The sequence below is a fragment of the Zeus faber genome, assembly GCF_960531495.2.
Source record: "Zeus faber genome assembly, chromosome: 21".
Lineage (NCBI taxonomy): Eukaryota > Metazoa > Chordata > Actinopteri > Zeiformes > Zeidae > Zeus > Zeus faber.
The window spans coordinates 4,450,342-4,465,989 of NC_137208.1; the positions used below are offsets into that span (position 1 = coordinate 4,450,342).

The 15,648-nt window shown below is 44.6% G+C and overlaps 1 protein-coding gene across 1 annotated transcript in view; it reads right to left on the reverse strand.

Annotated features, from left to right (window-relative positions):
* The window catches only part of lrmp (lymphoid-restricted membrane protein), a gene marked incomplete at its 5' end in the record, with an annotated part of 55,541 nt that overhangs the window by 19,014 nt on the left and 20,879 nt on the right, over positions 1-15,648 (reverse strand). The window contains 6 exons of the mRNA XM_080022329.1: positions 2,051-2,100; positions 3,708-3,951; positions 5,600-5,711; positions 8,093-8,244; positions 9,495-9,596; positions 10,154-10,291. Coding sequence (XP_079878455.1) covers positions 2,051-2,100; positions 3,708-3,951; positions 5,600-5,711; positions 8,093-8,244; positions 9,495-9,596; positions 10,154-10,291 — 798 coding nt within the window. The remainder of the gene's footprint in view (positions 1-2,050; positions 2,101-3,707; positions 3,952-5,599; positions 5,712-8,092; positions 8,245-9,494; positions 9,597-10,153; positions 10,292-15,648) is intronic.

Below are 15,648 nucleotides of genomic sequence, written 5' to 3' on the forward strand. Positions count from 1 at the left end.
AGAGGGCTCTGTTCTTTTACCTCAACCCAGACCTGTGGCGTCGGCCCTGATCGTCCTTCTATATAAGGAGAGGAAGAGACGCTTCCCAAGAAGCTGCTTCCCTGGACTCAAACTAGGAATAACGACGGGAGAGCACAAGGTCCGTTTGGTCGGCAAACGGTCAAAATCATTTGACCCCGAGATCAGCGAGGTGGAGAGAGAGCGGGGGCAGTGTGTGTGTCTGTGTGTGTTGTAGGGCTACATCAACAAATAAGACAAATCAGTAGATTCCTGCAGATATTCCTGTATCCTGACTACGCGTGTGCTGCAGTTAGATCATAGCAACAGCTGCATCGCTGACGGGGTTTGAACTTCAGCTCATAACAACACACTCTGGACGCCCTCGTCTTCAACATTTTCAGTCACAGATTTATTTTTCTTTTGTTTGTTGCTCATAAATTGACATCGGCGAACGTTACCACACGCAGTCGGTCATTCTACCTATTATATACTTTATTATGAACCACCTTCGTATTAGAGATAATATAACTAGGTAATAGTATTCTGTTTTTGAAGATCTTCATTCTACAGACTAGGCTGTACCTGTGGCATGTACCTGGAGGGATAAAACAGATTGATGAATGATGATCGCTGAACTTCATGAACAAATTAATATAAATGTTACTTTATTACTACTAGACTCCGATGGATGATACTTTGTATAAATGTTACTATATTACTACTAGACTCCTATGGATGATACTTTGTATAAATGTTACTATATTACTACTTGACTCCTTTGGATGATACTTTGTATAAATGTTACTTTATTACTACTAGACTCCTATGGATGATACTCTGTATAAATGTAACTTGAACTTAAATGTAACACTGCTGCCTCACTGCAACAAGGTCCTGGATTTGATTCCTGGCTGGGGCGCTGATGGCACCGTGCTCCAGCGGGTTATCTCCCGATTAGGAGCCTTTCTGTGATGAGCCAGGATGGGTCAAAAGCAGATCATTTCACCGGTCACCATTTAAAGCGTGTGTGTGTTGGTCAGCATCACCGCGTGTGTGCGTGCGCTGTGTGACAAAGATTCTTCATTCATTCTCCTGTGGATGATACTTCTATGAATCTAACTTTATTACTACTAGATTCCTATGGATGACACTATTTTTGTAAAAGAATGTAACTTGTTATGTAACATTATTACTGCTAGATTCTTAGATACTTTTCATTTTCCACAATGTTATTTTATATTTGTTTACTGACTTGCTCCATCTGTCCACCAGACACCTACTGCATGCCTAGTCATCCAGGAAGGGTGAACCTTGTGATTACTTCATCTTCCTTTTTCCTGTATAATTTTTTTTTGTGTGTGTTTTTTTTCCTTACCTAAAATCCCTTTAAGCCTTAAAGCTCAGTCAAACTGTCCCCCAGAACAAGTGCCTGTAAAGCCCTGTGAGAGCGCCTTAATAAAGCTCACCCTATACAGTGAGAGAAAAGGAAATGGGACGGTGTTCTGAGCCAAAACGGTCCCATCCTGTTGTCGCATGTAGGGGCGTGGCCCTTCGAACACAGAGTTTCTTGTTTCCTCCCTGTCACCACAGAGGAAGCAGAGGGACATGGACAGTATGTGTATGTGCTGCGCGCACGTGTGCAGGTGGATAACGTGTGGTTTTGGAAAGTACACCATACATTTTCAATCTGTTTTTATGTTGTGCAACTTTAGAAATTGATAGTTTGGAGGCATTAAGTATTTTGGTCAAAGTATTGTTTCATATCATTTACATTTTGTCAAAATATACTGTCTTTCCCAAAGCCATGGTGCTTCTGCCATGTCAAATGGAATTAACAAAAATTAGTTGAGTGAGTCCAGTAATTGTCAACGGGACCAGAGGTTTAAGTTTCAAGGCAGGTCTCTCACCGTATTGTTAGAATTTTCCAAAACCCAAAGGCGAGCCATCATCAGGAAAACAGTATATGATTTAATTAAAATAACTAAGTAAATAAATAGAGTAGCCCCTCTGCAAAGTCTATCCATTCAATATAAAAAAAATCTCAATTTACCTGCAAAGGTTGACCGTTCACATCCAGCTGTGAACGAATGACTATCGAATCTGTTTGAGAGAGAAACAGAGAGAGAGAGAGAGAGGAGCATTAAACAGCAGATAAATGAGGCAAATGATAAATGTACCTAGAATCAGTTTAGTAGCAAAAATATATAAAACTTCCTATGTTTCACTGACGTGTCAATACAACACTATACCAAATTTGGATTCTCTGAAAAACCTGACAAACTGATGCATGGCGTGTGAATGATCAGTCGGCTACGTCTTTCACAAGCCGCGGGAGAGTCAAACTGGAAACGCCGCCGTTTGGTCCCCACAGCTATTCACGGTGCCTTTCGGGGGCCACTCGCGTCGTATCAGTCCCAGAACCCTTCCCCTTCCTTTACCATGTATGACAAAAATGTATTTTTATACCAAGTAACGGGTTGGGGAGGGGTGCGGATATAAAGGAGAAAGTTACAGTACCATGCATGGGTAACGTGGCATTAAAGATAACATCCTCCCATTCTCTCCCTCTGTCTTCCTGCCTGCCTGCATGTCTGTCTGCATCTGCCTGCCAACCACTCATGCAGGCGGAGGAATGGGGGGGGGGGGGATTACCGAGTCCTCTCCATGGGCTGAATCGAGTGTTACACCTGGCCTTAGAAGGGCCTCGAGGAAGAGAGAATTTCACATATGGTAAAAACATGCACGAGCACACACTTTTTAAAAAGAGCAGGGCCACAACAACCATAGAAGGAAGGGGTCTACTTCAAATGGCCCCTTGCCTATGTGCAAGTGTGTGTGCACGTGCGCAGAGTGCGCTCGCACTTCAAGGGTGGTTGGGCGACCTGTGATATTCAAGGATTACAGAAGGATAATCCACCCTCTCAACACATAGAAACACACAGACACAGGGATCGACTCAGAAAGCACTCGCTGACCCCCGCCAGTTGTTATGCAGAGAACTCGGGAGTGAGAGCTGTAATCTAATTGGCCGTCGCAGAACCATGACTGCGGTCTTCGCAGGAAGCCAACGCCACAATGACTTCCACTACTCACGCTGCACCTCGTCTTATCATTTGAAGTAATGGGAGAGGCCTCAGGCTAATGAAACCTGCTTCCACATCCATCCATTTCCTTTCATCCGCTTATTCCTCACGCGGGTCGGAGCCCGTGACATCAATAGCAGGAGTTGGAAGGGAAGTTCATAGGAACTGAACTGGGGCCCCTGGTGCTGCATGGTGACACCCATTGTGCCACTAATTAACACAGTGGTCATTATGTCAGTGCTAAAAAGCGGATACGTTTATTTGAATTAAATAAATAAAATTTAAAAAGGAAGCAAGACTGAAGACAATTTTTTGAAAATCGCCCCGAATTTTTCAGAATTGAAGGGGATTTTAAATCAGCATTAGAAATAATATAATAATAATAATAAAATGAAAGTTAGCTGTGTTTCAACCAGTTGAAGTGGAGTAAAATTGTTATGCTCTGATGTTCAATGTGAGTAAATGTCTCTTCATCAGAAGGTGGATGTGAATCATCAGAACACTGTATCTGGACACATAAATAAATAAAATGGCATAAAATCAAAGAGGAAAAAAAGGGAAAATAAGACTCGTGGTCGGCACACAAATCTCAGTGACGCGCATGCTGCCCAGTACGACTCTCACCTTGGCTCCCCGCCGCCGTGGCGGACCCAGGCAGCGGGGTGGAGGTCTCCCTCGGCTCCGCCTCTCCTCCGGCGTCCGCCGCCGTCCACCTCTCCTCCCCCTCCCTGCTCTCCTTCCCGAGCCCAGTCGCCATGGCAGCGGTCTCCGTTTGGCCGTCGCATACCTTGTAGTTCCTCTCCACGGCCTCGCTCTTCAGGAAGTCCTGCAGGGCAAACTCCTCGTCCCAGTCCAGGTCTTCTCCAGGCTGGGATGGAAATGGCCAAAATGAGCCCACACCGTAACTGTGACTGGCAGTTTTCCACTGGCTGCACAGGCCAATAACTTCCTAAATTCACCGGCTCTGCATATGTTAGGGTTAGAAATAAATAAATAAATAAAAATTCTGCTTAATTGATTTCTGAATCGATTAAGCACATTTGGATCACTGTTTGGAAGATTTTCTACTTGAATAAAAAGCAATTCAATTTCATTTGATTGAAAAAAAAAAAAAATTCCGACATACATCCGATGGTAACACTGAAAAGTTGGTAGTGATTCTGATTATGTATAAAACGTCAATATATCGATAGAGAATGATATCGTGAGCCAGCTCCTCAATATCGGACTGAATCAAAATCAAATGCAGAGCTCCCCAGATTCTAAGTTGTTAGAATACACAGTAATAGTATTATATTGAAGTATTGTAAACAAACAACTTTGACAAATTTGAGCAGGAGCAGGTTTCAAAACATTTTAACAGCAGGAAGCGCAGAGATGAAAATAATTTAAAACAAAACACTGCACGTGAGGTTTTGTATCTGTCACGGTTGACCACGCCCAGCTCAAGTTCTGAGGTTGACCTGTCATCTAATCCGCTATTTAACCGGTGAAAACGCATCGACGACAATATGGGATTATTTGACAAAATAATCTTACAGAGGACCAATTTTGCCTGCCTTCCTAAAATACAACAATCACCCAGTATTTAAACAGTGTGCGCAATGCTCATATCTCTGCAGCGGGCTCACATACAGCATACACAGTATGCAAAGTAAAGATCCACCATCGCCTTAGCAACAGGCGGGCTGTGCACAACGACAAAAGTACAATGGCGTCCGCCTGGATGGAAATTTTGTGTGGTGACTCAGCGCGCTCGCTGAATAGCAACCAACGCGTAGGTGCTCCGCGCTCGCAGCCGATCAAAGTGTGCCGCGCAAACGTCCACTTCACCCGCCGACTCACCCTCGGGTGGCTCCACGGAGCAGACACTCCATCTGTCTGGAAAAAAAAAAAAACACGCTCCTGCGTTCCAACTCTAGATTATTATTTTCACATATTTGTTTTAATGGCTGCAGCATTTGCGCCGCATATTTCAGGGATAGAATCAATTCTTCGGCTAATAAAAAATAAAAAATAAGTGCTTTTTCATGATAACTTCATGTTGATTCATCAATATTGAAATAATATTTACGTGGCCTTCGTCTAACGTGCTGATGCTCTGGTCATTGGGGGTCATGCAGCAAGAAGTCAGCTGTGAGTGTCATTATACCAAGGTTGGCTCAAGAAACGCCCGTAACATATCAGGGCATGGTCAGTGGAGCCGTCACAATTATTACATACCCACAAGTCGCAATTATTTCAGCAGCTGGCGATTATTTTGTATAATTGTTAGACTGTGACGACATGTTTTCATTCAATTTCAACGTGAAGGCGCTTAGGGCGCGTTTCCATCACTACCCGATTTTTTCCCCCCTCTTCTCCAATAAGCATATATGTATTATTACACATTATGAGTTCATACTTATAATAGCGAAAAGAGACAATTCAATTTATAATTGCAATTATTTGTATGACAATTAATCGTCAACTAATATGTGACGGCAACGGCCCCAGGGGTGCTTGATCTCACTGACCTCCTGCTCCAGGTCGGGGGTCTGGCAGGAAGCCTCTCTGCTGTCCTGAGGAGTCTTCAGCTCCTCCAGCTCCTCACACAGCTGCCGCTTCTGGTTCTCCTGCTCCTGCACCCTGCACACACACGCGCCACACACCACACGCGCCACACACTTTAGTAACTATCGTTCATATTAAGCAACACAGGTGTATGCATCAGGTACACAAACACAGCAATTCCCAAGCAGGTGGGAATTTAAACGATATCCACCAACCAGTTAACGGTGACTCCTTTCAGGAAAAAGTGAGGTACAGGGCAAAAAAAAATAAATACTAATTCTATTCAGTCCATTTCTGAATCAATTTGAAAATTGTAATACCGATACATTATCTGGAAATCATGCAAGTATTTTTTCCCACTTCAATTACATAAGATAGACAAATTAATATTACATTTCTACATTAGGCTGAATTGGTTCTCTAAAATGTTTTGTTTATGCAGATAAATCACTTTCTGATGTACATCGGATGGTACACCAAAAGCCAGAAATTCTTACTGTGTATAAAATGTCAACGTATCGCTATGGAATGGTATCGTGATCCATCTCGTCAATATAGCATTGAATGGCGATTGAGTTGAAATGGTGAGAGCCCAGCCAGCCCTACAGAGGAACAAAAGCACATGCACACCAACGCGCACGTAGACCGCCAAGTGGACATACTACCCGGTCCGCAGGCCCATGCAGTGTCCCATTCTGTTACCCAGGGTGACCAGCGCCAGTTCTCCCCCCCTGTCACAGGAACACTCTCTCCCCTCTCTGGTCTGGGATTGGAGCAGGGTGCTACACGCCGGCTCCAGACCCAGCGTCTCGCGTCGCCTCCACGACAGGATCGCTACCCTAACGTGATCCCAGTCCAGCCGCTCTAATCGAGTCGCGCTCCCGGGCCCCGGGCCAAGCCGCCGCACGCAGCAAGCGGTTAAGTGGATTCCCGCTGAAATCCTCTTATTGTTTTACAGCTTTAACAAGGTCGGAATTTTTATTTTTTTTTTTTTTAGTTTTGAAATATCTAGGGGTCCAAATTACACCACGCTCGCATCCAAGTTTATCCTGTGTTTTTTCAGGTGAGGTCGTCCTGACGCTAGTTCCTGCTGCTAAACTGCAGCTCCCTGATGGACGGCGTTAGCAGGACTCCTAGTATGGTCTGGTGGTGGAGCATACAAGCTCCCGTCAAATATATATTCCTGCCTTTTGAAACCAAGTGCACACACACACACCTTTAACTCCAGGAATGGCCCAAACCAAAAGCCAACGGGGCGGGGCTTAAGTCAGTCAGGTCAGGATGACACACACACACACACACACACACACACACACACACACACACACACACACACACACACACACACACACACACACACACACACACACACACACACACACACACACACACACACACACACCTTCATCAGTACACGAACGTCAGCTCCAGGGGTCTGAGTCCGGAGTGTGTGTGTGTGTGGGGGAGTGCTGGAATCCTATCCAACTGCAGCTGTGATAGATTCTCATGAAAACATAAGAGTCTGTTTCAAGCCTTCACTTCCAAGCCGTTATCACTTCTTCATCTTAAATGAAGACTCCAGGAATGGAAGCTTTAAGCAAGAGATTCTCACACTATTGCCTTAGAGGGTCTTTCCCCACCCCCCACCACCCGAGAAACTTCACAATTCACGCGTCCACTGTGACAGTGAGTCAATGTCTGAAGGTTCCTGTATTTTTATGATCCGATTCAAGAAGCTGGTAAATATATTTTGGTCTAGATATTTTAGTCGCCCCGCCCCGCGATCGTCTTGTCTCGCATTCCTGGGCAGATGTGTTGGGCACAGCAGTGGTGATGGCTCCTTTATGATTGATTGCAATTACGATCTCTTTGGCAGAGAACGGGGGATGACCAAAAAAAAACAAAAAAAACAAAAACAAGTCTGGGATCACCTGGTCCCACATAGTCAGTTTCTGCCAACTTTACAAAACTCGTTGTGTTCTGCATCTTATGCAGAGGCCTTGCACTGATTAAAACACATCAACACAGAAGCATGTAAACATACGATACACTGTAAATACACACAAAGAACATGGATAAGTACATGCGCTGGGCGAGTACATCGCTATAACATTGAAACCGGGATAAAAGTCCTTTGGGAGGTTACTGTGATATAGTTAAATGATGCTGTAAGGCTCCATTATAGATAAGCAATGCGAATTTCAGAACTTCAGGTACACTTCAATAATGTATCTTCCTACTTGGTCATAATATATTTGAGAAACCGTGATTAATGATGTGATCTAATGCTCATCACATTTTCTCAAATATTACTTGTGTGTAAATACTGTACGGAGGCATCAAGTCATATTATTGCGGTACCAAAAAATATCATGATTTAGATTTATGTAAATATCGCCCAGGCCCAACATGTGACGCACACGCACACGCAGACGCAGACGCACACACACGCTCACCTGACAGACAGGTGCAGGATCTCCGTGCGGGACCTCCGCATGTTACTAGCCATTTTGATCAGCTCCTTCTCCAGGGAGTCCGTGTACTGGGCCAGCTGGTCCAGACCCTGGGCCCAGTCAGCCGTCCGAGCATCCAACTCGTCCTGCACCGTCTGCGGGGAGAGCAGCGGGACAGAGCCGGGTCAGCCTCACCCACCCGGACTTCAAAAAAAGGAAAATAGAATTCAATCAAAGCCTCTGTAGTTGAGAACGAGGAAAGCGCTTGTCTTTCTCTGTACGGTCTTAATACTGACAGAAAAAAATAAATAAAAAAATGGATTCAATACTGTCCATCTTCAACCAGCTGGTGCGCTGAAGAGCTGCCAAGGTCCAGCAGCCAATAGGAGAGCAGCCGCGTCGCTCGCTCTCCATTAATGATCTCCCTCTCATTTGGGAATGTTTGCTGCGGTACGTGGTTGTACGTGACTAATGAATGCAGCGTGTTAACAACGCAGGAAGAGAGCGCGAGCGAGGGGGGGTGGAGGGAGGGAAGGGAATAAACAAAGTGCAAAGAAAGAAAAGGAGTGAAGTGAGAGTCATGAGTGGGGGAGGGGGAGGAGAGGGGGACTGAAAAAACAAAAACGGATGGAAGTGTGGGAATGAGAAAGAGTGGGGATCAGAGAGAAGGAAAGGTAACCGGAGAAAGAAGATAAATTGAGAAAGTGACGGAGTGAGTAGGAGGGAGGGAGGCTGTTGTGCTCACTAAACAAGAGTGAATAAAACAGCCGGGATGGGGCCTGCTGAACTGTTACATAAGAGGGACATCTCTGGAGAGGGTAGAGAGAGACCTTGGGTGGAGGAGGGAGAGAGAGAGAGAGAGAGAGAGAGAGCGAGATAAAGAGCGAGCTTATGAGACAGACAGAAATAGGACAATGGGGGACACATTTTTGTGCAGTGATCAGTTCTTTTTTTTTTTTTTACTTTATTATTCAGTTATTTGAGATAATTTTTATTTATCAATTTATTTAATAAAACCATTGTCCAAATATATTTCCCTCATTCTATGTTTACATGTGATTGTATGCAATATTGTTATGCTTCGGCAACGTAAAAATTGTCATGCCAAAAAAGCAAAATTGAAATTTAATAAATTGAAATAGAGCGATAAGAGAGCAAGACAGAGATGGAGACTGAGATAAAGAGACAGGTAGAGCGATAATGGGATGACTACTCTGAAGATATAAATGAAGGACTAGAGAAATAGAACGGTGGCAGAGTGAGAGAAAGCGACCAATGACATAACAGTGCAAACCAAAAAAAAAGGGCCGATGTGGTCTCAGTGTTTGTGCCTGTTTCTCAGGGTCATTCCTTGAATGAGTCCTTCCCACACTTGTGTGTGTGTGTGTGTGTGCGCGCCTCTCACCAGCAGCCTGGGATCGGGGCTGGCCTCTAGCCACTGCTGGTCATCCAGGAGGCTGCTGACTTTGGAAAGGACAGAGCCGGCCTCTACTCGGAAATCGTTTTTCTGCAGAGCAACATGAAAGGCAGCGCACGGTCACAAAGACCCTCTCATAGACTGGTATAAAAGAGTCTAGAACACGGCATATAGTAGCGCCCCCCCCCCACTTTGGTTGAGTCCTCACGCATTTACATATGCACAGTGAAGGTGGTGTCGAAAATGGAAGTAGAGATATAGTTGCTTTGAAATACAGTGGAGCACAAGTCTCCAAAACTGAATACTTACTTGAAAAATGTATTTGAGTACAGTAACAATGTTGTTGGTCTTTGTGCACACACACACACACACACACACACACACACACACACACACACACACACACACACACACACACACACACACACACACACACACACACACAATGTATTAAGATCATATGATAGCCTCAGTGGCGTCTCCCTAATTGAGGACATTTATTCGTCTCAATATAATTTGAAACTTTAAAGTGCTTCTGATCTCCATGACTAAAGTCAGCTTTGAGCTGGATCCAGAAGCAGCATTTATCTAAGAATGTTTCACACACTGTCTCACTCACACTCCCAGAAAAGGAAGTCACAAGTTACCATTTTGTTGAGAAGGCCCCTGAACTCCAGGGCCATGTGCTCGGGGCTGGGCCCCTGCAGCAGCAGCAGCACCTCCCTGTCCAGGGTCATATCCAGCGGGGTGGCGAAGCTCATGGTGGTGGACAGCGCCTCCACTCCCTGGATGTGTGAGGAAGACCAAGTTTAATATAAAATTGGTTAAATAATTAATATATGTGATCCGCTGTGATGTCATTGTTCAAAATCTGCATCAAAAACAAGAAATTCAGGTTTATTTGATGTTTCCACCTATACCGGCATTTACCAATAGGTGGTGGATATTTGTTCTGGTACTTTGTTGTTGACTGGTACTTTCGTGTCAACTACCTTATGGGTCAAATATTAACGATTGAGATTATTTTGGCACATCCAGATGCTGAAAGGTGTAATGAGGTTCCGGGTTCACCACATAAGTGCCAGATATCTAGGTGTGATGGATCATAAACACTGGTATCAGCCTTGCACTGGGGAACTAGTGTTGGAGGGGTAATTGACAGCGTCGCCATAGCAACGCCTGCTTCTATCCATCACTCCAGTGGACAGAACACCACCAGGGCCATGCCATTGATGAAAATCCCATTTATCAATCTCAAAATAAATAAATAAATAAATAAACTAAAATAAAAATAGGAGCAAAGAATAGTCACAATAACTTCAAGTTCAAGAGATTATTTGTCACATAAATATCATTTTGATTTACTGTACATTATTTACACTGGTAATGACGAGATCACCAGTTTCACTGACTTCAAAGTGACACTTCCATAATTTGTCAATGGAATACACACTATGTGGTAGGAGGGCATGAGCAACAGTAATTTGGTGTAATTCGGTGAGTTGAGGTAAACTAACCCACTACCCACATTTTTATGTTTTGATGTTCAACGCCAATAAATGTATTTTCTTAAGGTGGATTATAAGCTTAGACCAAATGTTTAACTATTTTTAAATGCATTTATTTGTATGACGATTAATCGTCAACAAAAATGTCTTGATCACGACAGCTGTATTCATACCTTGTGTGATAATAATGTATACCCTATATCTTATCAAGTTAGACTTCAAAACTCCAAACAAATAAAGGACAAAACTGATTTATTTCCTCAGTGAGAGAATAATAGTTTTGAGACCCTTGCATAATGCATGGACCTGCACGCGATGTGCGACTCGAAAATTTGAACATATTTGTTTTGGGTTTTTTTTTTTTTTTTTTTTTTTTTTTTTACTCCTGCACACCCACGCCAGGTTATGAGGTTAGGCGTGGAGGAGTGCAGTCCTAGTTTAGCTCAGGCGGAGAGAATTCTACCTTTGTGCTCGGCACCTGCAGGCACGTCTCGAGAACAGCATCGTATCTTATGAGCATGTAAACTGCAGTCCATGACTCAGAGTGGCTGTGATTAGAGCTTTTAAATCAGTTTAGTAGATCGTGACATCCATGAGCTTTAAATTTTTTTTTTTTTTTAATCTTTTTAACCTGTGCTGTCAGCGTGCTGGACATACAGAGTATTTGTTCCATTGCATCTAGGACAGTTAGTCTGCAAGTGGAGTTGAACTTCTCAACTTGCAATGCAACTCTTTGTTCATTCTTTAATCATCAAGAACTGCTGCAATAACTCTGTCCTGCGGACGACCTGTGGGAAGACCAGAGCACAGTCTTTGGTTATACAGAACCACCACCAACCCACCTCTTGGGAGAACTATTTTACCATGTTTGGGTCTATAAACAACTAATCACTACTCCAAGAGGGGGAGATTCACCACGGGTGAATCAATTAAACATAGAACCCAACAACATGTACATGAATTGAAAACCAGTTCATTAGGTCGGAGGAGCAATGCAACCAGAAGGGTGTGTGTGTGAGATTGGACCGCGTGTGTGTGTGTGTGTGTGTATATATATATATATATATATATATATATATAGGGTCCACGCTATATATAAGGTGTCCACCGCTGAGCGTACAGAACTTGTCCCAATTGGTTCTGGTGTATAAGGTCGGAATTATGTAGTGGCACCTCCAAGCAGCGGAAAGGGCTCCGAATCCCCCCTCCGAGCGTCGCAGCTGCAGAGACACCCCGCGGCTGCAGGAAAGCCCCGAGCACCCAGCCCAGTAGCCACAGAAGACCCCCGGGCCCCCAGAGAAGCTGGAAGCCCACGGGGAAGCCCCCACGCCCGGCCCCGAGGAGCATAACCCAGTCCCAGGGAGCATGAGGAGACTCTGCACACCAGGGGCGCACACATACAACCCACCCCCAAGTGCAGGCACAAGACGCAGGCGCAGAACCTGGGCACGGACCGCAGGTCGGGAGCCAGGCCCCGCACCGACAGACAGACACCCCGCCTGAACCGCCACCTCACTGGCGAGCTGGCAGGACCCCCCACGCCTCGTGCAAGGCCTGCCCTACCGCAGCCGACCAGACGCCCCACTAAGCCGCAAGCCCCAAGCGCCCATCCACGTAGCAAAGTGTGCTCACTGCAGGTCACCTGAGTTTAGGCCCGCCCCCAAACCCACCCACAACAACAAGCAGCCCCCCAGGGGCCCCGGAAGGCACCTGGCGGCACTCTCCGCAGCACACTTTAAGCCACCAGGCGCAAGCTGCCAGGACTCCAACCCAGCCAGTAGGGGGCCCAGCCGGTCGGCGGCACGCTGGGGCAGAAGCGCCACCGGCAAGATGGCAGATGCCCGCCACATACCCACCCACATAGCTTGCACCCCACCCATCCCTCAAGCCCTAGGCCTATTGTGTGGTGTATGTACCGAGTATGAGTTTTGGCACTGGTAGAGATAGGCGAAACTCAACCAGATCAACACAGGGGCAGGCCAGGGAGCGGCTACGTGGACCCCGCCCCCAGATGCGGAATGTGCCCTAGCACACCCACCTCCCGTTCCTGGAGGCAACCAACCTAAAGCGACCAGCCACGGGCGCAGAGCGGCCCGCCATGCTGGGCCGCTCCGCGCCCTGTCAGGCCCCTGGCCACCGAGCATGCGGACCACAGAACAGAAGAAAAAGGGCCCCCCCCCCACAACCATAGGACGAAGCGCCACAAACGTCCCCCCGGCCCCACCCAACCGCAGAGCCTTGACAAGACCAGAGTTATGCCAGTGATAAAAGTAGCCCATATTTCATTAAATGAATCCACCTTGTTTTTGGATATTGCCAAAAGTTTTTCCATTGAGATGTATTCAATTCATAAATGTAACAATTGGGATGTGCGATAATCTGTTTTTCCAATTGAGTAATGTTTTCTGGGCAATTGTTAAGGCGATCAAAATGGCTTGGCGGCTTTAATGGTTAAAGTGGTGGGTCGACTGAGGAGAGGTCACCGAGGAGACATATAGTTGGGGAGACTGGAATGCTACAACACAGAAGGGTTGATTGCTTCTTGGTGATGTTGGTCCAGAATACTAGGATAGGTGGGCGGAGCCAGATGGCATGAAAGTAGTCATCTCTGGTATTAAGGGAACAGTGAGAGCAAATGTCTTTAACCACAAAACATTGCATTTTGGAATTGCGGGTCAGAGAAAAGGTGATGTGTCGCAAATAAGCTTCCACAGGTTGAAATCAGTTTGAACAGCAAGGTCTTTTTCCCGTTCCATGGTAAAGAAAAAGTTTCATCTGTTTTTAAAGAGAGTTTGTATATTCTAGGAAACAGATTTTTTTAAATTACCGATACAAGTAAGATGTTTGATGTTCAATCATCGAGTTTTGATTTTAACTTTTAGAGACTGCTGTAGTTGAAGGAATTGAAGGAAGCCATGGCCACCGATATTATACCTTTGGGTTAAGGTTGGAAAGGATAAGCGAATGTTTCAAAAATGTGTTCCAGATGAGTAATTCCGTGTCTTTCCAAGTCTTAAAGATTATTGGTCTCTTTTTAAACCAGAAAATCTGGGTTGTGCCAGATTGGCGTGAATTTGTTTGGAGATCAAGTGTGACCACTGAGTTTGAGGAATCTCCACCAAGCTGACAGAGTCATTGCGATGAATGGGTTTTTAAAGCAATTATGTTTCTTTATTAAGTCAGTAAGGAATGGGAGATCAGTTATTATTAACCCCTGACATTCGTTTTGTTCAATGTCTTGCCATCCATGGCCCAATTGTTGCTCTGGTTGGAACTATTTCATTATAAGTTGAAGATGGCTAGATAGTAGTGTATGAAGTTTGGGGCTGCTAGGCCTCCACAGTCTTTGTTTTTCTGTATTGTTGCTAGATTAATTCTCGGTTTCTTGTATTTCCAATACAATTTATTGATTGAGTCTAGAGTATTAAACCAATTTAATGTTGGTTGGACTGGGGTCATTGAAAATATATAGTTTATTTTTGCTAGTATATTCATTTTCACTGCTGCTATCCTACCAATTAGTGAAATGGGTAGGTTGTTCCATCGAATTAGGTCTTCAATAGATTTGGGCAATGGAGTAAAGTTAAGAGGAAACAAATCTGACAGATTGGTGGAGATGTCAATACCAAGGTATTTAATGTTGCCCGTTGTGATGGTTAAGGGAATTTTCTGGGTAACAGCATTGCAGTCCCACCCCCGACTGAGTGGTAAGACCGTGGTTTTAGTCCAATTTATTGAATAGTCTGAGATAGCCAAGAATTTAGATACAAGACTGAACACTTCCTGTAGGGATGATATTGGGTTCCATAAGTATTTCCTGTTTCTATGCCAACGATATTACTGTTTTGACGGACGGCCGCCGTGAGGGGTTCAATAAAGATGGCGAATAGTAAAGGGGAGAGCGGACATCCTTGTCTTGTGCCGTGTTGTAGAGTGAAATGCTGTGAAGTGTAACCATTGGTGATGACAGAAGCAGATGGGGAGTTGTACAGGATTCTGATCCATTGAATTAGTGACTCTCTAAAGCCGAATTTGTTGAGGGTAAAAAAGGGGATGTCCAATTAACTCTGTCCAATGCTTATTTGGCATCTAAAGAGGCAGTTACAGTATTTAAGTTGTTGCTTTGAGATATGCTGATCAAACTGAATAAACAGCGCATATTGCTGGATGAGGGTCTGCCCTTGTCAAAGCCTGTTTGGTTTGTGTGAATTATACATGGAATTACTTTTTCAATTCTGTTGGTTAGTATTTTACGAATAATCTTTAAATCGCAATTAATAAGGCGTATGTATCTATAACTGGAGGTGAGGGTCGGGTCCTTATTGGGTTTGAGCAAAACCAAAATGAGAGCGGTATTCATGTGTGGAGGCATGGTGGAGGTTGACTTGATCTCTGTAATCATTCTGATAAATAATGTTGATATAAGTGGCCAGAAGTGATTAGAATTCCATTGGGTAGCCATCTGATCCGGGTGATTTATTGTTAGGCATAAAGAAGAGTGCTTTCCTGAGTTCTTCGAGTGTAAGTGGTTGATTAATGTGGCAGTGTGCTCTGTGAAGAGTTTAGGGAGGCCGATATCATCAAGGAATGAGTTAATTGATATATTTGATTGATTATCTGAGTAACAGCCTTTT